The sequence below is a fragment of the Chionomys nivalis genome, chromosome 6, assembly GCF_950005125.1.
Source record: "Chionomys nivalis chromosome 6, mChiNiv1.1, whole genome shotgun sequence".
Taxonomy (NCBI): Eukaryota; Metazoa; Chordata; class Mammalia; order Rodentia; family Cricetidae; genus Chionomys; species Chionomys nivalis.
The window spans coordinates 55,738,918-55,766,118 of NC_080091.1; the positions used below are offsets into that span (position 1 = coordinate 55,738,918).

Here is a 27,201-nt window from a genome sequence, read left to right on the forward strand (position 1 = left end):
GGTGTTAAAATAAGAGTGGGAAAGTGTGAGGGAGATAGGGATCGAAGGCCTGAGATTTAGGGGGCACAGCACGCTGGCTTCTGATCCCTTGGAGCACATAAACAAGAAGTTAGGCAACTTTGTGTGCCCTGGGTTGCAGAGTCAGCCTCGTGCTAAAGATTAACAGCCAGACCCAAAGGAGACTAAAGATCAGGCAGGGCGGGCAGCGCACCACCAAACACCTCACGGCAGCAGCCTGCCCTGCAGGATCTTGACTGCCAGAAGATCCCAGGTCCCATCATCTAACAGTCAAAACATCACCTTGGCGAGGCAAATATCCTCTTTAAGATAGCCACATGGCTAGCCAACGCTCCTGAGGTTTCCAGAGAAAAATGGTAATCTCACCTCACTGCCATTGAAGAGAAGCAGTGGGTACCAGAAAAGAGTTCTGGTTAAATTCTAACTTCTAAATTCCTAATCTGCGGGAAGACAGAAACTATGTCTAATCAACGGTAGTGCCTGATACTTAGCAGGTCCCCATAAAACGTTTATGAGAAGGCTCATATGAGCCTTGGGGGATGCAGGCATGGTGTCTCAGACAGAGGGAGACCTCTGTGTCTTCAGTCTTCTTGACTGAGGGCATAGACACCTCAGATCTGCAGCCCCCAGCATGAGAGTCAGAAGCCTGATGCTCTGCGTTACAAACATGTATCTCCCACTGCACCTGCCCAACGTGCAGTAAAGCACATGAGTTCAGAAAGCAGCTGGCAATCGATGCCTCATGCTTAGCATCTGCAGCTGAACTCTGCTTTGTGCTGAAGTAGGTAGTGCCGTCTTCTGACTGAGACAGACTAGACAACCTGGAATTAATTTTGAACTTGAATAACTGGAACCATTGTTCCTGGCACCCCGAGCAGAAGCTACCCCATCATGTGGTCGTGGTCCTAGGAGCAGTGGTTGTTCTTCTACCTAGACAGCCTGCACCTATACCTGGGTACCTGTGCGCCCCCTTCTCTCTCTCTGATGAAGATAGTGAGATGATAAACTTGTTGGAATACACTACATAGAGACAGACAGACAGGTGCTGACTGAGCAAGAGTCTCACAAAAGCTTTGAAATCAAAACTTGCCAGGCTACTGTTTTAAACTGCTTTCTCTTTGCTTTCTGCTTTTAAATTATACGCTGCAACGCCACCGAGGAGAAAGCTTTAAGAAGACTTTCATTTACTATGGTACAGCTTGCCAGTCTTTCTTTGCCTAATAAATAAATAAATTTAAATAAATAAGTAACCCCCTGGAAACATTTCTTTCTTCTCATGGTCATTAATAATGACAGCTTAAACTGTAAAGATTTGCATCTACTGAAGGTAATGGGGTAATGTTTATTTCCATTAGATCGGGCCTATAAAACCCTCTTTTCATAACAGTGAGTCTACAATTTCCAAACAGCAAAGCTTGACATTTTGATCCCTGACAGGTGATACTCGCTAGTGGGGTGTTTTAAAAATCTATATGAAGGAAGCTATTAATACGAAATAGGCCGAGTGGTCTCCCCACAAATGGTTTGTTTTAGCCATTGCTCTTCTTCCTGGGTGGACGAGGCAAAGCAGACAGCTTATTGGCTTAGTTTGTTAGGCCAGGTTAAAAGGATGCAGCCTGGAAAGGCTCTTAAGGGAGATTACCCTTGGGCTAAAAATAGCAAGCACTAGAGAATTATCTTAAATATGACCAAACTTGCTCTGTACAGTGAATACAGATAACTGTAATATATTTCCATTTTTGGTCATTGCAGAGCTTTTCCCCTTAGTTTGGCTTGCTGTAGCTGACTATTTAATTCATTTCTGATTCTATTTGTCACATTTGCGCTCAGAGATATCGCCCAGGGGTGTTTGACTCAGGAGCCCTTCTTATTTAGCTGGGCTGCTTTTGTTAAAATCTAATGAGCTGTTGGATTGCCAAACACAGTCACAGAGCAGACAGGGCTGCTTAGAAGGTAAATTCATTAAAACATGTCATTAAAAACCTACTATGTGGGGCTGAAGCTGGAACTCAGTCTATAGAGATCTTGCTTAGCATGCACAAAACTTAGGATTTATCCTTGGCACTGTGGGATAACATGTGTCTGTAATCCCAGTGTTTGGGAGATAGAGGCAAGATCATGAATTCAAGGGCATCCTTGGCTATACAATGAATTCAACGCTTATATGATACCCTGTCTCAAAAAAATGTTTTAACGATGGCATACCCCTTTGCTTGTCTACTTTCCGGAAATGTAATTTATAGACAAATGAAAGTTTTGTTCCTTCTGATTGGTTAATATCTCAGGAGTAAATCTATGACGTGTCAGCGAACAATTTTCCTCTCATTCCTTGTCAACAGATTGAGAGTCTCTCTTGGTCTCCTTGATGCTCATTTCTACTTCTGCTGCAGGACTCATCCTCTGTCTTTTAACTCAGGATTGCCTTCAGTAGATAAGCAGTGCCCACGGGAGTCCCTGTATCTTATATCTCATGTACAGAGTGCATTGCAGTGGAATGGGTATAGTGCTTGCAGTGAGCCATCTGCTCCTTAGATGGCCGATAGCTCCACCCATTGATGAATGAGGAGGATCAGATCTGCACTAGGATACCAATATAGGAACAGACTGCATTGCCACATGTAAGTCACCCAGATGTCCAAAAACTTGTAGATGGGATGTCTAAAGAAGGTTCACCCCAGCCTTGGCAAAAACAGCAAAGTTCATTACAAGAAAACACAATGACGATGATAAAATTATTTGCAAAATACTGAAGTTTGCAACTGTTCAGAAAGTCAAAAGTGACCTGGAGATAGGAATACAGTGCTGGGAATGGTATATTGGAGACTGGTATATAGTGTATTTTTATGAACTGGATGAGAATTACATACAGTTTTTTACATATAAATTTAGGTACTCAGATGATCGTGAACCGGAGAAAACTACCAGATCCTTAGTACTTGGCTGAATGTGGAAATTCCCTCACCTTGTTCTTGTACTATACAGGCATGTGCTGTGCACTGTGCACACACACGGCCTAACATAGCTGCCTATGTCCTCTTCAGCACTGAAGTTTCCCTCATATCTTAATCTGAACAGCAAATCTGTTCAATGAGTTGGAAGGTAGGTTCACAGTCCTGCTGGCAGGCATACAACATGCCGCTGTCACTGTTGGCTCTGTTTATAAACCATCTCTTGGAGAACATGTTCTCAGATCTTTGACATGTCTTATTTTTAGCCTGATTGGTCAGAATGGCTGGGAAGGTCATTTTATTCTCTCTCTGTCTGAACTCAGTAGAAGCACTGCAAAGCCATCTGCTAAGAAGCATTGGAGGCAGTCCCAACGTGCATGGCACTGTCCTTGGCACTGAGGGGTGAAGAGGCAAACATGGAGTCAGCTTTCTCTCGTGTGATCCACAGTATATTGAGAGATGGAACCCCAGAGCTAGGCAGCTGCGTCATAACCCAAAAAACTTTATGGAAAGAGGAAAAGACACTTTTGCCTATGTGGCAACAGTTCACTGTGTGCCAAAGAGGGCCACAGATACCTTCCTAAATTTGGCAGATTAAGAGTTTATCCTGTGCCTGGCAAAAGCCTCCAGCTAAACAGACACCAAACAACCCATCTTTAAAATAGCACATTGTTACAGGACCGTTTATGGAAATGGTGTCCACAGTAAATTTCTCTGGGGCCCTCCTTCCTTAAGATTTACTTCCAGTACCCCTCAGAGGAGGGCTGATTTGATTTCTGGTGGCCTGCAAGCCATACACCTTCTTCCACCCCCTGCTTCAGCATTTCATTTGCATTGAAACTGCCCTTGCCACTGAGTGGCCCCATGGAGAACAGAGCAATAGCAGGGCAGCCTGCCTCACACACAGCCTGGAATCAGCTTTTATGCCACTAGACAAAAAAGGTCAGGTGGAAAGGGCTGGCGCTGGTACAATTAATCTGGTCACTCAGGGACCATCTTCTAGCTTAAGAATAGCTTGCAGGTGAGTGATGGGCAGGGTCTTGGCTGCCTGATGGCATTAGGGGCCATTATGACAGCCATAAAGAGAAGGGGAAAAATTGGACAAGGGGAAGAATTGTTCCTGAAAGGGACATGAAGGCAGACACAAATGCCCCTCTACAAAGAATAAGTTCAAGAAGGGGCCGGGGGGCAGGGCCACTTACAGTGGTGGCAAAGACAGCACACTTTGATATTGCCAAAGTTTGAATATTAATGAGGGATCATGGCCCAGCCAAGTCTCAGGGTCCACACAGGGGAAACTCGGGCTATTCGCTTTTAGGTACAAGGTGTGAGAACTAGTCAGGAAACCTAGGTGACGATGGAGCTGGAGGAGTCCCTGGGTTTCTAAGAGCAAATTAGATTTAAGGAACCTTGTCTTCTACACCAACTGGAATCCCAGTCAAAGATTTTAATAGTTGCTTTGCAAGTCTGCGGATTTACTTAAAAGAGTCTCCAGACAAAATGGGGAGAATAAAAAAGGAAGGAATTACTGTTGGTGCGGATATTTTAACTGAGCATGCTCGAGATGGAACCACGTGGGTGAACTGCATACCTGGGATGAATGTGAGTTACTGGGGTCTGTATAAAGATGGACGCAATGAAAGGGGTGCATGGTCAATTTCATTCTAGTGCCAGGAATAACAGAGCAGTAAATAGACTGTGTTGTATTTGAATTTGACAAAGACAAGATTCTCTGGGTCCAAAGAATTTTATGGTTAATAAATAAAATAACCAAGAGGTGTCATCATCACTAAAAATCTAACTAAATAGATGTATTTGTTAAGTGGAGGGGTATCCCAATAGATTATTGTCAATAATAATAAAAATAATATTGCAAAATCTCAAAAAGCATTCTCTCATTCATTCTGCTACATGGAAAAGAATAACCTAGAACCCAATAGGTCCCTGTGTGATGAATCCAATGTGTGTGAGGAACTGGATGTGTGTAAGGAACAAACTTATTTTTACATTAATTTACTTACTTGGAAATTGGCATACATTGTGTATGGTTTTCATAAATCATTTACACATTTCATCCATGTTAAAATTTATGAGACCTGATTTTTATAGCATTGTTTGCTCTTGGAAAAATGATGGTTGGGAATGAATAGGGCACACAGAACTTGTCCACCTTTGTAATAAATGGCCCCGGTTTTGTTCTAGGTGTTGAGTTCTGTTAATTTTAGTCTCATCATTTGGCCAGCTTGAAAATTCCCCTATAATGTCCTTACCCCTACCATCTCATGAGTTTTTAAAATCATTGCTATTCCTGTGTCTTATGCTCTCAGAAGAAGTAACTAAGACTCATTTAGCCTGCACATCCAATCAAAGGAAGCAAGTGTGAAGTGAGGGCCAGAGAAGCTTATCTGGGAAGAAAACGTGTTAAATATGAGAAAATTTATCTGAATCTAGCTTGGCTTCTCAAAGACAACTTTACAAAATGGTGTGTTTCTCAGTTCTGCTTCAGACAATTAGTCACGTTAAGTTAATAATGGCCGGAGAAATGAGGTCTTCTAGTGCAAATTGTAAAAGAGGTCACTGTGATTGAGTTAGACATGCATCTTCAATTTGAAAGACAACCTCTCCCTCTGCCATAGACTATGTAGCTGGGAATCACAATGAGTCAGACACTACAGGTAAAACATAAGGTTCCTATTTTGTTCTTTTACACCCCAAAGCAGCAAGGAGGTCACACAGCCCCTGTAGAGGGTATCATCACTTCTGTTGACTCAGAGAAGAAACCCAATTGCCATTCAAAGACAAATTAAACAGGGCAGAGCATGTGCTATGTGGAGTCACAGGCTCAGTTACCTGCCGAGACCAGGCAACATTTAGTCACCTCCAAATGCATCTAAACAGAGAAAATTCTCCAGCTCAGGGTGGACAGAATGTCTTTGTCAAAATTGTCAGTTTGAACAAATATGGCAAAGCAGTCCAGGCTAGATCTGTCCCGGGGGAAATCGACACAAATTCCTCTAGGAAGGGGCAGCCACATAGCTGAGGGGTGAGGGTGATAGGATTAAAGGAGCTAGACAGTAGCACGGTGACCTAATGTCCCTCTCAAATCTGAGAGCCCCAGAACTGGGAATCAGCAGGAGAAAGAAGTCAGTTCTCTTGTGGAGAATCACTGTGTTCCAATTCCTGGGCATTTGCCAGTCTCTCCTCCAACATGAATAAGAAGTGTGGTTACCCATGGGGCAGCACGGCCAAAAGAAGAGGAAGGAGGAGGAGGAGGAGGCGGAGGAAAAGGAGGAGGAGGAAAAGGAAGAAGAAGAAGAAGAAGAAGAAGAAGAAGAAGAAGAAGAAGAAGAAGAAGAAGAAGAAGAAGAAAGAAAGAAGAAGAAGAAGAAGTCAAGTAGAGACATACAGCTCAGAGGAGAGCAAAGTGTCCCTGCTAAGCATTGGCTGGCAAGACACTAGAGGATCCTGACATGAAAACCTTTCTGGACAGAATCTGAGCTGGCTAGGTTCCTTGGACACCCAGGAAAACTATGTCTGGAATACAGAGGCTCTGAGCTCATATTTGAGCAGACGAGATGACACCCACGGAAGCTAATATCCTTAGGCCAAGAGTCAATGCAAAACTCAAGGGCAATCCTATAACAGGGTTTTTTTCCCACTAGGAAAGAGTTGTTCACCTGGAGAGACAGACTTCTCACAGGGGACATGGGAGAAGAGATTTAAGTCAGAGCACTATAGAAATCTGAATGGGATCTGGTTGAGTTAGGTTGTTAGCTAGAGGGGAGCGGAGGGATACAGGCAATTCTTTCTGTAGTGCCTCTCCAAAAGGGACAAGACAGTCCCTGGGTTGTGCTACCAAAGGAAGAAATAGGATGCCAGTTTAGACATGGGGTAAAACAGTTTGCTCAGAGAGAGCAACATCACACATACAGGGTGTTTGTTACCAGCCAAAAGCATGTTAGCCCTTCCAATTGGACTGAAATATCATTCTCAGAGAGAAAGGTCACCAAGCCTAAAATGGGACAAAATGGTACTGGTCCATGGAAACCCCAATACACACTGGCAGACACACCGCATTTCTGACATATCAGATGTGCATGCTGGTATAAGGGCCCTCTGGGGACCAATGGGCTGTCTTCCTTGAGGTTCACTTCCTCTCCATTTCCCTCAGCAATTTCAATGGACAAATTCTCATTTGATTCTTTGAATTTCCTGTAGCTTGTCTAAAATGTCTTAATTTCAAACATTCTGAGTCTCTGCCTCAAAAATCTTAGATCCTATCTCTGGGTTCCTAGTTGAAAAGAGAAAGGTCCTGTAGCTGGGGAAAGGGATCTCCAGACAAGCAAGCAACAAACAAACAAACAAAAATCCATTTCAAAGTGGAGGTATTTTTGAAAGAAAGGGCAGAATTTATCTTTTTGATGAGCAAAATAATTAGGTTAAAAAAAATGTCCTTGCTGTTCCCTCTAGTCCAGAGAGCTTACCTCCCTCAGTATTAAAGGCCTGTTGTCATTACTAACCATGAGTTTCGTGGAGGCAAAGAACGTGTCTCCTCTAAGTCACTGTATCCCTAGAAATTGGCAAAAAGCTAAACACGCTACTGTATGATAATAATTACAATCATTGAAAAAAATGGTGAAATTTTAAACCCCAAAGCACAAAGAACTGCAAAAACAAGACCAAGAGCTTTGACCAGCAAATCATTTCTCCTGAGAGAGGAGGCGGCCATCCATCTCCCAAGGGACACGGGATGAAGAGAGCAGGGTTAGTCATAAGCCTTAGTAATATCTGCATAGTGTGTGATTTAAGGCAAGACAGTGTCCCGAGGTCTTAGAGTTAGCAACTTAACTGGCTAAGTCAAAATGATTGCAGACATGGGCTGCAATGCTTTCTTGTCTTCAGGCCATTTGAAGAAGGATGGGGAGAGTTAAACACATCTAAGAATTTCTCAAAAGCAGAAAAAGCCTTGCACTGGCCTCTCCTTGTGCCTCTGGTGCAGAAATTTCAGCCGCTGTGGAAACGGGTCTCTGAGTTGCTCCCTAGCTTCCGGCAAGCGCATTTCATTTGTCTTTTCTCCTTTTCTTCCCCAAGCTGCAAATTTGGTACAAACCTTTCCTTCCTGCCTCTCTCTCTCTCCCCCTCTCTCTCCCTCTCTCTTTCTTTCTCTCTCTCTCTCTCTCTCTCTCTCTCTCTCTCTCTCTCTCTCCCTCCCTCCCTCCCTCTCTCTCTCTGTCTCTGTGTGTATATGTGTGTGTACATTTTCTGACTCAGAAAAGTTTGAACAAAGTATCTTCCTGTCTCTATTTCTTACCGCTCAGATAATGAATTAAAAGTTAACCAGGGTGCAAAGGCAGGAGACAGAACATAGAATTGGAGGGTTTTGTAACAATTAGCACTGATTTTCACCACAGAAATAGATTTAAAAACAAAAACAGAAAACTTCTTATCAAAAGAAGAAAAAAAAAAACCACTCAGACATGCAAGGCCCTCCAGGGTCTGGCTAGAATAATATCACTAGATCACTAGATGACAGAGAAAACACATCCAATTAACCAATTAGCATTCATTCAAGGAAAAGAGAGCTTCTTAGGAGAGAGGGAGGGCAAACAAGGAGGGTAGCAGCCAGTAAGTCAGCTTTACAATAGCTACCTAAGGGAAGCACCAACCACCTCTCCATCTTCTTTTCTTTTTGTCCTTTTTTTTTTTTTAATTTTAATTTTTTTGTGACCCTCTCGACAATTCTGCGGGAAAAAAATGTTAGTTCAACATTATCGCAAGCCAGAATATGACTCTATTTATGGGACAAGTTGACAACATACAATTTCATGCTTGTTGAACTGATGGGTGTTATATATTCACTGCGACTATTATGAAGCCTCACCATTATAAATATGAAACAGTATACACTTATTCAAAATAACTCCAGCAGTGGCAATTTATAGCTCAGTTGTTTGTGCTCTTATGAAGTCCAAATGCCACCTTAAGAAGCTGCAGCTCTCAGAAACAGATGTGCAGTGTGACTGTGACCAAAATGGATTGGCGATGACCTATGTGGAAGCGGGCTGCTATGCTTCGGTCTGTATAACAGCTGACACTCGCTTGTATTTAGATATGTGAGTGTTGGGAACACTGTGTCCTTAAAGCTCTCTTTAAACACAGTCCAAGACACTTGTCTGCCGGACTAATTATTTTACCACCCTTCTGTGGCAAGGATCCGAGCGCCCCCCCATCACCCCCAACTCCCCTGTATAAAATAAAAGAATGCGAGTGTATAACACCCATATCCACCAGCACTGTGTTCCATCCTGTTTCATAAAGTTACCTCAAGGACTTTAAACCCTGGTCATGTCAGGTGAATGTTGGCAAGATTTCCGGAATGCCTGCATAACAGGATTGTACTACTTTCTTGATCAGGTGCCTGGGAACAGGGCAAGGCCACACGCCATCAACTCATGAGCTGTCACAGCAACTGATTTTCGGTCAGGTGGGGTTTTTTTCTTCTTTTCTCCCCCCCCCACCCTTTCCTTTCCCTCCTCCCTTGCTTGCTTCCTCTTAGGAAGCTTCAACCAGCTTGCAAGTGTTCACTTCCACAAGGACAAATTTGGAATCGTGAAGAACAACACAATTTATCCAAATGTGGAAGGAAATGAAGGAACCAGGCACCTTGCTAAAGCTAGATATCAAAAAATTTGCATAAGTAGTTTCCCAACAACAACAGAGGTGCTATTTGGAACAAAATAAATTAGACGAACCTTGGCCAACTTTACGGTGCCTTCCCTGCCTGCACATTCCCTGAGTACATTTAGCTCTTCCCTCTCAGAAGGTCGGATTGGTAACTCTCAGCAGCTAGATCTAAATAGGTAACTGTCTGTAGACGTTGAAGTCACCCTCATCCTTGATGAGAGAGGAAACAAATTCAAAATGTTTGAACTGTGAATCGAGTCCTTGTGCCGCTCGTCTGTTGGTTTGCTTGATTTAATACCCTCTATCTCTTAGCATGAGTTCTATGGGAGATTCAGACACTGGAATCCTAGGTCTCTCTTGAGCCACGTTTCTTTAAAGTAAGATATTTTAGAATCATCTCTAATATAAATTTTCATTACATATAATCCATAGCCTTTGGTGTTGAGTTATATAAGGACATTTTCGTATAAAAAAATACTTTATATTGTTTTGAAATTTAAAGCCATCCCGGCAAAATTTACCATCTAAAATCTGCATCTCTTCCTACTTTTCCTGCGGGGCCACAGTGAAGGTTCTGTTGGGCCATCTAGTAAATCCAAAGTGAGAGATAACGTAATCACGCACATTCATTTCTCAGGGACCTTGGCGGCTCTTATCTGCTGGCTTTTATGATCTCTCGTGAACAGCCAGGAATAGCCATTTGCAGCCTGTTTGTAAAGCCATCTTAGTCCAGGGCTCGCCTTTTCCTCTTTTATCACACAGTGCTATTCTGCAGCTAAGTCCCAGTCACCACAGCAAAATGTGCTCTGAGCTCCATTTTAGAATAATGTAAGTATTCTCTGGAAGCGTGGAACATATCACACATGGAACAGAGGGCAATTATCATTTCAATGAACTACTTTTTAATAGAAGATGTTTTGTGTGCTTTGCTTAGATTTATTGATATGCTGCCCACTGTATATTGTAGCCTGAAGCTATTTAGTTCTCACTCATCAGCATCTCAAGCAAACATCTCCACCATTCACACAGCAGTGGTTTTTCTAAAGCCTCTGCTCAACTGGATTTTACTATTATCTCACCTAGAACATTAAACACCAGACTCTAGTTGTGTGTGTTAAATTACAATTGTTTCTTATTAAGTGTTCCTGGCTACCCATTTTTATTAAGTTACTTTATTAAATCCTTAATAACACAGATAGAATAGTTAGTTAATTTGTGTGTTGAGCCATGGATGTTAATTTGTAAACATAATAACATACTGCAATCATTTGCATAATAGCATTTTAATCTTTTTAGTAAAAGCTGTAATTCCCTACAAAGTACACTGCAGTAGAAACTAAAGCGACTATTGGTAATAATATACAAGGCCTTAAAATTCTGATCCTATTATGGTGTTGGAACATACCCAAACTGCTTGCATAATCTCTGAAATGTTACTGTTCTCTGATTTAGGTGTCTGTGTCAAGAATAACAATGAAGCGTAACTGGTACTGTAGACGATTTCCTACATGTAATTTAGTATTCACCAAGCACCAGCACTTTGCAAATAGCTCTGGGGATTTTCCGCAAAGTTCAGAGCTCCAGCTATACACATTGAACGAGGAACCCTATAGAACTCACTCTCAAGGCTGAGCAGAGGAGAGAAAACGGTGTGTATTTGGCATCAGGAAAGCCCTTGGTGACCAAAGATTTGGTCACTGAGTTATCTCTCTCATCCCTGCCGACCAACCTGGCTGCTCTGTTGCCTCTTTAAACAGCTGCCTGTGAAGAGGAGTTGAGAAAGATTAGGAAGTGGGGAAGATGCTTACAGAAGGTATTTCCAAGGGAAAAGTTCTACAGAGCTCTGGTTGTAGAAGCGATAACCTCAGTCACAAGACTAAAGGGAGAGGGAAAGAGAAAGCTGTGTGTAAAAGCCAGGCCGAGATATTTTCCCCAAGATCTGGTAATTCATTAATCCATCTGGTTGTGAACCTTGAATGGGTAATTTGCCATAGGAATGGAGAAGGGCAGGTACACACACTGTTATCTTTAGGACCTGAAACCATGTGACTACGCTGACATTTTGGGAAAGAGAAGGCGTCGAAGTATCACCTATGGTCATTTGGGGACAACTGGTTTCAAGGATAAGAAGTTGCTTTTGCTTTGAGATATTGTGCCCTTGTCAAGTGTAAGCCCTGCACAGCATCTCACTATGGCGGTCTTTAGGCTTCCCCTTGCACTCACCCTGCCTACTTACAAATCAGCATCTTTGTCTCCGGTTTTGCCTTCCACCTGAATCTCACAGGGCGCAATCTTAAAAGGAGGCTTGAGAGGTTAAGGAAGACGATAAACTGGGCCTTCCAGAATTCTTTCATATCATCGGCAATTCATTTTATTAAACCCACAATAAAAGTTTTCATTGCTAAAAGAATAGGCGCATAATTATAGGGACAAATTAACCTTGTTAAAAATATGAAGTCTGGGACAAGGAACCGTGCAGGAACAATTTGGCTCTTGGCTTAACAATGTGATAATGTTCATCATTGTATCTGTTTCCTCTCACACCGAGGTGAGCCATCTGCTGGGCTGAACTTCTATGAGAGCACACAAAGCTAGATGTCCATGGACAAACACACACAGTATATGTATGAGGTTACCGCACAGCACCCAGGTGCTGTACATAAGGACTGTTTGCCCAATGTAGAACCCAGAGGAGTGTTTGTTTTAACCTCGATGGATAGCTTTGAAGTAACACAGAGAGTCAACTGATTCAACTTCTGGATTTTCTTCCTGTTAATCTGGGTCTCCACTTTCCTTCCTTCCTTCCTTCCTTCCTTCCTTCCTTCCTTCCTTCCTTCCTTCCTTCCTTTCCTTCCTTCCTCCCCCCCTCCCTTCTTCCTTTTTTCCTTCCTTCTTTTCTTTCTTTCTAATCACTATACATATCAAAGCAGAGGAATGCTTATCTTTAAATAACTCACTTGAGATTCTGGGAAACCAGAAAGCACCAAGACAAACAAATGGCTCCCTTACTTCCTAGAGCACACAGAGTGTCTGACATGAAATGTCTTTTAACCTCCTTCCCAAATCTCTCTCTCTCTCTCTCTCTCTCTCTCTCTCTCTCTCTCTCTCTCACACACACACACACACACACACACACACACACACACCCTAATTACTACTATCTAATGTTAAGGGTGAGAACCGGGCTCAAGTTGGCAGAGAACTTGCTTTGCAATCAGGAGACCCTACATTCAATCCCAAGCCCTGCCAAAGAAAATGTGTGAGCAATAAAAAAAATCAGTGTGCTTAATTAAACATATAGATTCCTACTTTACAAACTACAAAGGCTAGGAACTGGACCGGCTCTCATGATGAAGAGCAGCCAGCCTCAACCCTGGTAACTACCATCTTCATTAACAAGACCCACAACCGAGGAAGTATGTGCTAGTGACCCCTGGCCATGCAACCTGCATCCTGTGACTTGCTATTTATTAGCAAGGGTGGATGCCAAAAGACACAGCCCTGTGGGGCAGAACTCCTAAGCCATATTTTTCCAGTGGTCAGCATAATGGCAGGGAGAAAATAGGGTGATAAACCAGATGTTCCCTAGATAAGCCAGATGCTATCAAGCCAAGAAGTCTAAAATAGCATTTACCTAAGGTGCATAAATGAACACACACACGCGCGCACACACACACACACACACACACGCGCGCGCATACGCAGGCTCAACCCCAGTTGGTCTCTCTGCATGATGAGTTGATAATCGCAGTTGCAGATGCAACAGCAACAGCACACAGGCTGGATCCCATTGTTGGTTTCTGATTTGTGAGTCTCCAAGAAGAACATCTAACTGATTTATGCTCAGAATTTGAAATTTTGTGGTAGACTACAAATGCAAAGATAAGTACAACATAAATTTTTAAAATACTCCATAAGTCTCCGTGAGCTTCAACATTCTTCAATGTTCTTATGTTACAGCCAATTATCTCCCCACTTAAATGGCTATTATTTTCTTACTTGAAGTCTATGCTCTCTGAAAGTGTCATTACAAAGTGTGGCAAAAAATCTGGTTGTGGGTAATAAATTTAATTTAAATGGCAAACATTTATTGATTGCAAATTGGGAATCCTAGGAATCTTTAAAAAGTGATTATTGTAAATGAATTCACTCTCTCCAGACAACAAAGGAGAATTTATTCTCTTGATGATGAAATGAGTATAATTTTTTTCTTACATACTTTGTTTTGTTAAAATTCCAAGAGGTTGACCATTCATAGAATAGTCTTCCTGGTCACTGTCACAGCCAGAGACAGGAACTCATTGCCATGGAAGGATTCAAAATGTCCACCCAAAAGACAAGAGAGTAAAATCAGACATCATGTAAATTTGTTGGTTAGGGTAAAAATGGTCTGCTTGAGACAACAGGGAGATGGAGCACTCTTTATAAAATGATTTCCAAGTCTAATGAAGTACTTCAGTTTGCAAGAGTGAGCAGTCACGTGATCAGGAGACGTTTGCATGAAGACCTGATTCCCTTTGGAATGTGTTCAAGTCAACATTACTTGTCGCCTCCTTCTATATATAACTCACATTGTCAGGGCCGATGGAATTTTTCTGCAAGGTTCTTTGAGTCTTTTCCTGGATGTTATCCCTCTAACCCCATCCCTCCCATGCCCTAGCACTGCACACAGGCTCTCTAGCTTCTGCTACTTCCTTGTTGCCTCTACCAGCATGATTCTCTTTGATACCACCTCCATCACACTGGTCTCCAGTGGGACATTAATTTCTATCATGCAAACTTGTGACTACTTCCCAATGCAACATGGGCCCCCATAACAGTGCAACTATTCTGCATCTAAACTTACACCACAGCTTCCCATGAGTCTCTATGCTATTTTGAATGAACCAAACTCTTCGCCTCCCTACTCCCTAAACCCTACTCCCTAAAAACCTTTCTCTCATTCTCGCACTAGCCTTGATTAATCTACTCTGCTGTTTCCTTCCTTAGCGAGAAATACATACAGACACAGCACACACACAAACACACACACATGTAAACACTGTAAGTATTACCAGCTCTGAGGGAAAAGGTAGCCTAGAGGTTGGAATTCAAGGAACACCACAAAAATCACACCACACAACAAACCTCACACAAGAGATTTATTGGGAAAAACACAGGAGGTGGTTGCCTCTGCTCCAGTGAGAAGCAACAAAGAACTGAGTGGTAGGCAAGCTTCTACAGGGTTTCTTAGGGGCAGAGTTTTCCGGGGTTGAGATGGGCAAGTATTCAAGTACTGAGCTTGGAGCAAGCTCAGGAATTGATGGGATTTTAAGTCCTAGAATTAAGCTCATGTTTTTTTAGCTTACATACATGATCATACAATGTTTGCTAGTTGCACACACATATATATGTGTGTGTGTGTATGTATATATATATGTATGAATATATGTGCTAGATGATCTTATTATACACACATATGCATAATCAGGGTTATATAATCCTGCATTATTTTTCATTTGTTAATATATAAAATATACATACATTTGCATATATATATATATATATATACCTGTAGCCTTGTATTGTTGACTAATTGTTTTATATTTCCACATTTGATCACCCAAACTAGATTGAAATTTCCTTAGAGAGTAAAGAGAGATTCTTTTTTAGTTCTATAGGTGTTGACTTTCTCCTCACTTTTAAGCTGGGAGACCTTCAGTGAAGATAACCAGCAGATCCTTTTGTAATGCTAAGGGTCTGCTGAATATACCAATATGAGTTATTTTAAGTTTTTGATATAATATATACCTGTTATTGAAAATGTTAGAATATAAATAGAAAACCACAAGAAGAATTATAAAAGTCCTCTATGCTCCTATCAGGATGATCAAGTATTTTGAGAGCTTTCACCACACACGTTCTTGGCAGAAGACAGGAGATCACCTTCCACACAGACAATAAGGAGCCACCACTCACACTTCACCTACACTAGTTCAGAACCTCGAACCTCACTGTAAGTTGCAGTCAGTAACAAACCTGAGTGCTGGCTGCAGCTACTGGGTGTTCTCCATTAGCACAGGCTGCAAGCAATGACCTCCAGATACTGCATTTCCACATACCAGTGTTCTAAGGAACCCTAGGTAGCTGCATTCAGAATAAGCAGATGAATGAATGAAAGGCATCTATTCACCCGTATCACGGAGGCATTAAGTCAGGTATTAAAATGAAGCACAGACAAGGTGTCTCCCAGTGACCCAGAAAGGCCCGGGCACTAATTAAATGAACCCATACCACCCATCTTTATACAAGGCTGTGCTGTAAAGGCACTCCTTTATTCTCTACCACAGCATGTACAAAGGCAACCAGGGAAGGAAGCCACGTTGCAATATTCTAAAACAAATCTTGCTCCCAGTCTGTTCCGAGACAGCATCCTGTTTTCCTTACACATGGAGGCTGTCCTTATCAGCTCCATGCCCTGTTTTCCAAAGTGGCCTCTGGATTATACTGGGTCTCCAGCAGTTACACATCTAAGTAGGGGTGTTGCAAACACGAGTTAATTTGTGGCCAGCGAATGACTCAACCAATTAGATGTTGTCATAGCTTTCGTCACAGGTAGAATCTATTCTTTCATAAATTGCGAGTGTGTAGAAATACACATGTTTGCATAAGGTATTTGTGCAGTGTGTGTGTGTGTGTGTGTGTGTGTGTGCAGGTGCCTATGCACATTTACATGGAGATCAGAAGTTGATATCAGGTGTTACCCTAATCAATCTCCACCTTAGTGTTGGCACAAGATCTCCCACTGAACCTAGAGCTGACCAGCTGACTAGCCTGATGGGCTAGCAGGCACCTGGGAGCTTCTTGTCTCTGCCTCGCAAACACCGCCACAGGCAGGTACTCCCATGCTTGCCTTCTGACAAGGGTGTTGAGGATCCAGATTCAGGTTCTCATGCTTCTGCAGCAAGCACTTTATCCCCTGAGCCATTCCCTAGCCTTTCAACGCCATTCTTTCACTGGAATTCCTTCTTCTATGTTAGTGATGTTGAGAAAAATCTAAAGATGTGCACGTATATGCTAGAGACTGAAAGGAAGTAGACACTCCACACTCCAAGCACTCAGCCTCCCATGATGGCTCTGCTGCACCATTATCTCAGCCTAAATCTCACACTCTGCTTTGATTACGATTGAGAACCCCACTGCTAGTTTTTGGCCATGTCATCAGGGTGCTACTTGAGTCGGGGCGGGGGCGGGGGAATGTTTAACTCCTCAAGAGCTTAGTGTATCCTGTGAGGCAGAGGTACATAATAATGCTTACAGTGGACAGATCGGCCCAGGCATAGCCGTAGCTGTTTGGCTTGCTCAAGGCCAAGGCCTCCTCAAATGTGATGAAGCAGGCCTTGGAGGATCAGGAAAAGGGGAGGAAAGTCCACGGGAGTTGGTAGCCCTGGGAAACAACTCTTGTGAAAAGCTCCTTTGGCAAAGGGCCACGAGGCTACAGTTCAGGCAAAGGGAACTCTGTCCCTGAATATGGAACAACTCAATTGTAGAATTTCACAAATGTTCACTTTTGATCCCGTCATGGGAGGGATGTGTGGGAGTTAAACACTGGAGGACAAAGAGGGAAGGCATCAGCACACGTGGTGACAGCGCTCGTGACCCTGCAGCTGATGGTGACAGGGTTGCCACATAAGACAAAGAAGAAGGGATCCTGTGACATCAGAGAGGACTGTTATGAGCCTCTGTCAAAAAGTTCCTCTATCCTCTGTCACTAAGAGAATACCTAGCACATGAACCCTGAGGCCCAGATAGCTCTGTAATTTTCCCTAGAGTCTTAGTCTTTGTATATCTAACACTGCACTCTATTTCATTTCAGAAATCAGACCAAATCATGTTTACATTTCATAAAGGGGACTTTTAGTGATTCAAGTAACAACAACAACAACAACAACAACAACAATAATAATAATAATAATAATAATAATAATAATACAACCAGGGCCTCTCAAGCTCAGCACCAATCACCAAACAGCTCTCTTTTGCAATCGGCTGTTCTACACATTGTAGGGTATTTAGTGTCATTCCTGGTCTCCACCTACTAAATGCCAGTGGTAACACTTTGTTACCTACTCTTTGCAATCAGACATACTTCCAGACACTGTCAGATATCCCCTGGAGGTACAAAATTGCCTTTAGCTTAGAACCATTGGTTTAAAGTGACCTAATGAGAGATTAAATTAAATGAACCATGTATTTTGGAGCATTGCAAACAATTCTATCCGTGTAGGAAGTTATATAGGGAAACAAAAAGAGTGTTGTAGCATAGATTAAGCATCTATATATAGACAACTGACTTACTGCCGAGCCAAAACTCCTGAAGCTAGAAATGAGAAGTCCCCGCGCAGATTCCACAACATGAAATATGGGGCCAGAAGGTCATGGGGAAAGTTCTGAAATCAGCCTCCCTGGGAGGTAATGATTACCACACTGCCTACCCCCACCTTTCAGGTATCCCCAAAGCACCATCTACAAAATGTGTGGCATTCACCCAGTGTGGAACAGTCATAGCTGGTCATGAGACAAGACGTCTATAGAGACGGATGTGTTTTAAAAGAACAGTTAATTTAATGCTGCAGGCCATCGAATGGGCCTGCAGCCTGACAGGTGTGCTGGCTGAGGGACGCTCCGTTCACCAGTTCTAACCAGCCATGTCCTTATGTGAACTTTCCAAGACCAAGCTGAGAAGCCTGGGAAAGTACAAGCAACCACAATTTCAGTGTTTCCTCCTCCTTGCTCACTAACTGGCCCTAAGTTCCCCACCTGAAGCTTTCTTTTAAGACCCACGTAATGTCCCAGGCATGTAAGAGAGTCGTGGCTATCCATAGAACTGACAGGCACCTCAGCTCACAAGTCACCCAATGCCTCCACACAGGCCAATACAAAAAGGAAACATTCTGTTCCATTTTTAAGTATATTGAGCAAAGAAGCAGCTTGATACATCATTGCAAAGGATGGCTGTCACCCAAGAATCACTGTCTCCCTATTTTTGTCAATGATATAGACTTTGAAATCAGATAAATTTAGAAATTCAATGTTAGGTTCCTATTTGTCAACGGGGTGATTTTGGTGAAATGACTTAACTTTCTTTGAAACTCAGTGCCTGCATGTGTAAAATGAGAATATATACATACATGTGGAAATATGTGGAATGAAAAAAAAAGTTGTTTTGAAGGATGTCTCTGTGTGTGTGTGTGTGTGTGTGTGTGTGTGTGTGTGTGTGTGTGTGATGGCATACAGAAAGAAGGAATGTTTTGAAATGGTAGCCATCATTGTTGCTAATTGTTGCTCATTGACATTACCATTTTTATCATGTACACATTCAATAATTATTTATTTGTTCAGCGCCACCAGTGCACTCGGTGGTAGAAAACTGAATCATTATTAAAAAAAATGTGCTCTCTTGAAGAATGAAGATTCTAATTGGATAAATGGGAAGACAGCCAATAATATACTGACCAGTGGCTAACAGGAATCTTGTGTGCAGCCTGGCACAGAGGGACTCAAAAACAGTTAGACGGTGGTGATACTGATGCCGATTTTGATGTCGCAAATTAGTTGATTTGGCAATTTGCACCCAATTCACTCGTCACAGTACTCCCTGAATGCTTATCACTATAAGAAACGATTTATTTTCAAGTCAATGAGTCCCGATCTTGTGAGAGTGAACCTCGTTTCTCTGAGTAACACTTTAATAGGAGTAGATTAACATTCTTTATTATAGGGTAGGCTCATAATAGGCGTCTAGAGTCTGGGAGGTAATTCTCACTACTGAAAGGTAAATGAATTTTGACTAATTTATAAGTACATAGTAGATTTTTTTTTGAGTTTAGAAATTTTCCATCATGCGAGAAAATTAGGGGTATGAAGCAATAATATAATAGCAATAATCAAAACTGTTCACCTACAAGGTAAAACAAACGGCAATAGACATTAACCCCTTCGTGAAAAAGAAATGCCTTCTTCTGTACTCATTCCTCTTATGCAATATTTGCTGTGAGGTCCCTTTCCATGGGAACAGGAGGGAGTCAACAACTTCACACCTTTCTCGGCCTTGTCCCTAAAGCTTTCACAACCCCTTGTATTTCAACACAGTCTAACCCACTCCGTTCTCAGTCCTTAGCGCCTTAATTCTACAAAGCACCATTTTCCAAACATTGTCTTTCCATAACATGGAAACCCTCTAGCTGAGATGATAAATTCCCTACTGGCAACCATGTAAGAGCACATCCATGTCCTGGCACTACATCAGTTCAGCACAGGCCAAGGTCAATGAGAAATTATGTTCTCCAGAAGAGACGCTTACCTCAAATATATTCGCGGGCTCATTGTTGTACTGGTTGGATATGATTTCTGATTGGTCGCTGCACCACTTCAGTCCACCCAGAAAGCTGTCTGTGTCCAAGTCATTCACATCGAGTTCAGAGAGGTCAAGTTCAGGAAGATCTGGGCAAAGAGGCTGGTCCTCACCAACCAGAGCAGCACACTGCAGGAGGCAGCAAAGAGAAGACAATGGTTACTAACAGCAGGCGTTCGCTACACAGCAAAGGCACGTGATAGGAATTAAGTCCAGTTAATTCAGCCACAGCGCCAAGCTGGCCGCTGGTCTTTAATAGCCAAGGGAAACACCTTCCATTCTTTACTCTGTTAGCTCACCAGGAGTATTTCCCCCAGCCAAATTCTAACCCCAGACCCAAACTAATTACCATGTTTGCATGAAGGCTTCCTTGAGTCTTCCAGTTAGAAACCAACAGGATGTATTCCTACCTCCAGGATAGCTATAGTCAGTGGGTTTTAAACCTTCTTATAGTTAGCTATGCACATGATTTTATTCTGTCCTTATCAGGGGACTGGTTTGAGAGAAGTATTCAAGTGGCTTTGTACCTTGGGATCACCATCAGATGTAATGAATATTCCTATGAACAACTGTTCACTGAGATAACAGAACTCAAGAATTAGACTAGGAAAACTTTCTCTGTGCCCACTCCCTTTAAGTATTATAATCCATACCATTCATTTAGCAACTAATGATGCAAGTCCTCTGACTCATCTATGGCTCTCTTGAATTGTTATTTAAATCATTTACTCTCACTTGACTTTTTATGAGTTCCCTGACTTCATCCTTAACAGGTCAAATGCAAGTTCCTTGAGTTAAAGAACAAAATGCATGTGATTTTTTGATGTGACCTTTATAGCCTTCAATGGGAATACTTTGCAAGGTGTGTTTGGAGGCAGGGGCAGGGGATTGGGATCACCTGTCATCTAAAAGAGAGAAATGAAAGTACTGTATCATGGTACTAAATTTTGTATTTCATGGTATTATTCTTTGTGTTTTATTTTAGTATGTCAAAAATACATTTGTGGTGAATTTAAAAATGATTGAATTTGTATTGAGACATAAAATGATTACAGTACATTGAAAAGTTTAAATGCTTATCAGGAAGGTTATTTTTGTAACCTTTTTCAGGGTTTAGAAAGTCTTTTCATGCTCCTGACCTATTGCCTTCAGAAAAATCAGAACCCCTTACCAATGAGATGGTCTCCTATATTTTAATAGTTAATTAGTTGTTGAATCAAGCCTGGGTGCTCTAAAGAGTGACAAAAATGCTTACTATGGGAATCTAATGACAGCAGAGTCACCACAACTTCATCCTCTCACTAGCCATCTGCCTGAATCCAAGCCCTCAGGCAGAGATAAACAAGGCCCCTTGCCTTTATTTCCAAGGTCGCAGAGTGATTCATAGGTTCCCATCCAGGCAGCAGGGGACATAAGGCTGATGAACTTCCCTGATATTTATATTTTAAATCAAATGAGTTTTGTTCAGATTTGATTTGGGGGATACCCCTGTCATCGCCGGCAGGCTGTATGACACAGGTCAAGTGCAGCAGCACCATCTGAAGCCAGATGCTGAGGAGTAAACACTGGGTAACGGGATCAGCAGGGGAGGAGAGGGAGGACAGAGGCTGCAGATCATTGCAGTTTCTGAAGAAGACCACCAGGCCCCAGAAGACCTCCAAAGACGGGCACATGGCCACACCAAGAAAAAAAAAACTGCTGCCAAAAAAACAAACAAACAAACAAAAGTCTTCATTCTCATCTTGTTGGGCTTTTCTTTCTACTATCTGAGTCAACCCAAATCTACAGGTCAGAAAACCTGGCTAGGTTTGTAAGCAGAAGCCAGTCTGAAAGGAGCAACTCTTGTCTCGGAGCAGTATTAGTGTTTTGTTATGGCTGTAACATGCCCGAGACTCTATTCTTACCCACACTATGTATCCTCAGATCACAACCCCTTTTCCTTAACTCTTCCTCAATACCATCAGTGCAGAGACAAGGGGAAAACTTTGTCCGCAGTATAGAAAACCACACAGGATGTCATGGGTGGAAGATCTTTTTAAAATACTGAAGCAGCCCAACCAAAGAGCATCCAGATGAAAACTGAGGCAGAAGACAGCCTGATCCACCTTCAGCTGCTACTCCTAAGTCAGAGCACACGGAAAGCCTGTTTGGGAATGGTAAATTGTCACACTGACTTGCTGGGAGACAGCTTCTTGCCATCTCTCTTTAACTGCTCTCTCTAAGTAAAACTAGTCTAAAGACCCTTTAACTTCCAAGAATATATGTGTGTATGTGTGTATAAATGTATGCAAATATAGCTTCTGACAACTATTGAGCAGATAAGATCAGTTTGTTGTTTTAGTATTCTCTTTTCTTGGGTCCCCCCCTTCTTTCCCTCCTTCCCTCTACTTCTGTCACACACTGTTCATGCTTATTCTTACATTACGGCTCAAAAGAGTATTTGTGCTTTGCCAATGTTGACATCCTGATCAAATCAATGCTTCTGAATGTGGCCTTGTCCCACTAATCTAAAACACATCCGTTGAAGCCATTGCTCCTGTTACTAATTCATATCTGGACTTGGAGAATGCCAGGCTTAGCAGGCTGAGGCCAGGAACTGTCATTGTCCGACATGCTGCCATTGATGGCGCCCCTATACATCTGTAACAGGTGTGCCTTGCGAGATCCCACAGATATTCTCCTGCCACTCCGCAACTGTGGCAGCGATTTCACAACTGTAGCCTTCCTTTTACAGTAAGATTTAAGAGGCTGAAGCAGTCACTAACCACAAAAGGCTAATTATTGTATGTTATTTCACCCCAACAGACTTTTCCCTTAGCTAAGGAACAGACAATAAATTAGCTTAACTGCATGGATGATAATGATTCATTATAATTAAGTATAATTCTCCATTAACCTTTCAGAGGTTTTGGTGCCATTGGTGGTAAATTTTAAAGAGAGAGAGTGGACTCTGCGGCATTAATTATATTAATAAAAAAAAATCTTAACTTCTGATAAAAAACACAAGTTGAGATGGAGGAGGGATTGAGAGAGAGGCAATAAAGAATTACAGTCTTGGGAAGTGTGTCATGTGAACAGTCTCTAGCCATCTTAGTAACCTTATTGTACATCACCCCCATTAAGCTGCAAAACACCAGGGACTCTGGGTAGCTCTGGTGATTTGGGCTTTTATTAACCAACGTACTGTCCTGCCATTATGTGCAGAAGGGCATAATAGGTTTTAAGATGACAGCAAACATTAATGATTCAAAAAATGAAGGCTGCCCACGCTACCTGCTGCTTGTAATATTTCGACAGGCAAGGGTGATTCCCAGAGCCACGGCCACGGAGGCACAGGTTTCTAGCAGCTGGCTGTCTACTGTGTGACTGCCCAGTCACAGCTGACCCAAGACTCAATCTAAGGCTGGCTGCTGAGCCCGAATTCCCTCCTCCTTAAGGAAAACAAACAAACAAACTTAAAGCGGTAGTTGTAAATGACTAAGAAGCTTATTCGCAAACCACTGCAGGAATTCTGACCATGGAGGCAAAGCTCCTACATTCCCTTTAGATCAGCTTCTCAGTCTCTGAGCAGCATCAGGAACACACAAGCCGCAAAAATGAAAGTGGATCGAGGAGACCCACGGTGCCAGCCAGACAACCACCCACGGGATACTCTGGCTACTCCAGCAATTAGGACTTTGAAGCCATTTAGAACTCAAACTCCCAATAGCCACAGGACACATGAATTATCCATATCAATTCCGCCTTACCAAGAAATCGCAACAAGATAAGAATAATTATAACCCGCAAATCCGATCTGCCAAAGCCAGGAGACGGCAAACGGAGCCAACATCTGCAAACCCAGCAAAGAGTTAAGAACCCAGGACACGCCTGGCTAGATAGGAAAAATGCATTCGCAGGCGGCCTCGCCAAATCATTTTCACTTTAGATGTGTATCGCTGCACCACACGGACATCTTATTTAATCAAATCACGTGTGGCACTTGACCCTCCCCCTTACCCTACGTGCCCCCGCTACCGGGAGGAAGCACCATTGTTAGTTAGCAGCTCCGATCCTCCGCGCAATTCAATTCGGGTCCATCTCACCAGAGTCCACAAAAGTTTCACTTGTTTTCCAACTTGCCCAAACTTTCCGAGAACATTCCATTGTACTGAATGCAAACACGCCGAGGTCCTCTGTCCCCAGCTAGACTCCGGAGATTCCAAGGAAGCTGCTTGTGTTTTTTCCTCCCCTGTATGAATTGTAGCCAGCAGAGACTGTGGAATTGATGTATTGCGGTCTATTTTTACACAAGCAGTGAGTAGCTCCACACACACGGTCTGCATAAACTCCATTCTCTCCCAGCTTCAGGCAGCTCTCCGTGGTACAGAGGAATTTAACCATTCGGTTTCTCGCCAGAGAAGCAAACAGAAAGCCTTACTCTCTTAAGGCTGGGATTTTTTTTTAACTCGCTAGCCAACCCTTTCAGCCACACACAAGTGTTTTAAAGGAAACAGCACCCCTCGTTTTGTGTTCTGTGGGAAAAGCAATCTAGCTCAGCCCCAGCAGGATTATTTGGGATCTTGTAAGTTCTCTGCTTAATAAACAGAGAGAGGAGGGCGGAAAATAAAATTCCCGATGAGAGTCAAAACGGACTGTCTTTGAACACATCCATCATAATGTTTATCTTCATTTTCTTATAAATAGAAATGGCATTTCCCCAAGCAGGCCACTCAAGACTGGAAAGACTTCAGCTCCTGATTCATATCAATATCTTAGAGCATAAATATTGCATACGAGTAGAAACAGAGCCAAAGGCACATGGAGAGAGTTTCTAACTGCTACAGATACTGATGACAGCAGCTACGCTTTGATTTGCTCAAGGCATCTCCGAGCCACCTTAAAATAGCAAACTTATTGGAGTTAAGATAAGATCGAGATTCCCCCTGCAAAAGCTCCCGCCGGGCTGCTTTCTAAGTCCCCTCTTTTACCCTAGCCCATCCCCCTCCAGGAATCATTGCATCTGAGGGAAGCTCCGGTCCTGCAATGCCCAGCCCCAGCTCACCTCTATGTCACTCCATACAGAGTCTTGGCTGCACATGTCCCAAGCCATCCAGCTCCTGAGTGACGCCAGTCAAGCTTTTTCAACTCCAATCCACTCTAACACACAGCACACACTCATGCAGGCAACCAGCCCCTTACTGAGAGTGAACTGAAGGCACCTGTCTTACTACAGTCCCCAGTCACATGACAAAGCAGCTATTAAAAAGTAGGCTGGGCTGTCACTCACCCAGCCTCCCTTCTCCTGTGCAGCTTGCTGCTCAAACTCCTGACGTCACTCCAAGGCAGCCCTCTGCCTCAGTGAAGTAACGCTTAGAGGAAAGAAAAAAAAAATAGAAGAAAGGAAGGAAACACTTGGCCTTTGAGAGGTTTCGAGCATCACACTGTGACTAAAGCCAGCTTTGAATGCCACCAACTCTAAACCGGAGCCCTGGTCATATAACTAAAATCTCTTTCAATCTTTTTTTTTTCAATTTATTTTACATCCAAAATAAGCAAGTAGCAAAGATCCCCTGTTACATGACAGAGTGACTACACTCTTGCTTAAAACGTGTTTTCTTTAAGGACTGCTTTCGAAGTAGACCCAGACTCAGCTTGGAACTAAAGCAAGAGTCTCACATGATACATTTTTATGAGATTTTTTTTTTACCCTGTTGGGGGAGTGTTTAAAAGCAGCGAATCAGCTTCTTTTTTTTCTTTTTTTTTTCTTTTCTTTTCTTTTTTTTTTTTTTTTTTTTCTTGTTTGGTCAACAAAATAGCCCCATTTGTTTAGGTTTAAACAAACTCCTCCACCCAAAATCAGCTGTCTCCTTGGCAGTAGACAATGCAGGCTCTAAAACTGTTACTGCAGTTTACTGCTCCGTATAAGGAGAGCACGCCACAAAACCCTTTCCTCTTAGGTTATCTCCTGGTTCTTTCCATTGCTCTCGTGGGCTCCCAGAAAACAAATGTTAGTAAATACAGTTGCTGTTGCCATGCCTGAGACAGCTTAGCCCCTTGGCTGCCTTACTTTTTTTTTTTTTCTTTTTCCCCCTTATATGTAGCATTTTCTTCCTCTCTGCCTCAGGGTGCCTTTTTGAATAAACATTGGATTCCAACCCTAGTGCCCTGGGTTGTGCAGTTTGCTTTTGAAATCAAGAATGTCCAGGGAATGAAGGGAAAACACTGACATGCTATCAGCAAAGAAACTCACGGCTGGAGCCTTGCTTACTAGTATTGTTTGGCCGTACTTGAGACAATGTGGACTAATAGAGGTGCAATTGTTTCTATTAGACATTGCATACTGAATACATAACAAACTCCCAGCACTGGACACAGAGGAAAAGCGCTCCATAACACAAGGGGGTTCAGACTTAACCCTTCCAGCAACAGCGAGAAATCCACAGGGTATCTTTGAAAACAGATTTTCACAATACTTCAAACCTTGCAGCCTTTCAAAAAGCAGCTCTTTTTTTTTTTGCTTGACAGTAATGTAAAAAAAAAAATCCTCCCCTTGTATCTAAAAATAATTTATAAAACACCATCCATTTAAATTCCTATTCCACTGAGGTTAATTTAGTGTGTTCTTTATTGTCTGTCCCCTTAGATGAAAAAGAGTGGTGACTTCTCTCAGTTTATATAGTCAGCTGCTCCAACACTGAAGTGGAAGAAAGAAATAAAAACCAAGAAAGGCCCACCAGCCTGCTGCTTACTCAGACCCTGCATAAGGGGTCTATATAAGGGGTCTGTCTGCTCTGACCTCCACAGCAAGTTGCTGGTGAATATCTAAATAGTGTGATGAAATAGACATTTTGTCATCAGTGAATAGAACACGATGGCCAACAGCTTTGATGTCTTAAATTAGGTGAACACATTCACTGCTATAACTGTCCTCTTCCAGACAGCAGGAAAATATTGGAGATTAAATTTTCTAATTCAAAAAAAAAGAAAAGAAAAGAAAACCAGGAAAGACAACATTGGGGAATACTCTCTCCATGTGATCCGTAGCCTTACCCTGCACTCCCACAAAGAAACACCAATTTTCTTCCCAATTAGATTTTTACTTAATGTAAAACTTCAGTAATCTATTAAAATTCAGGACAAAGGTCATTGGTTCTACCCTCCACACAGTCAACTGTG

The 27,201-nt window shown here is 42.4% G+C and overlaps 1 protein-coding gene across 3 annotated transcripts in view; it reads right to left on the minus strand.

Moving 5' to 3' along the window:
- The window catches only part of Ppargc1a (PPARG coactivator 1 alpha), a 630,833-nt gene that overhangs the window by 69,950 nt on the left and 533,682 nt on the right, over nt 1–27,201 (minus strand). For 2 of the 3 annotated variants that reach the window (XM_057772163.1, XM_057772164.1), the window contains exon 3: nt 19,993–20,172. In XM_057772163.1, the coding sequence (XP_057628146.1) occupies nt 19,993–20,172 (180 nt within the window). Of the gene's footprint in view, nt 1–19,992; nt 20,173–25,087; nt 25,219–27,201 lie in introns of those variants that run through there. The other variant, XM_057772162.1, reaches the window with a different exon arrangement.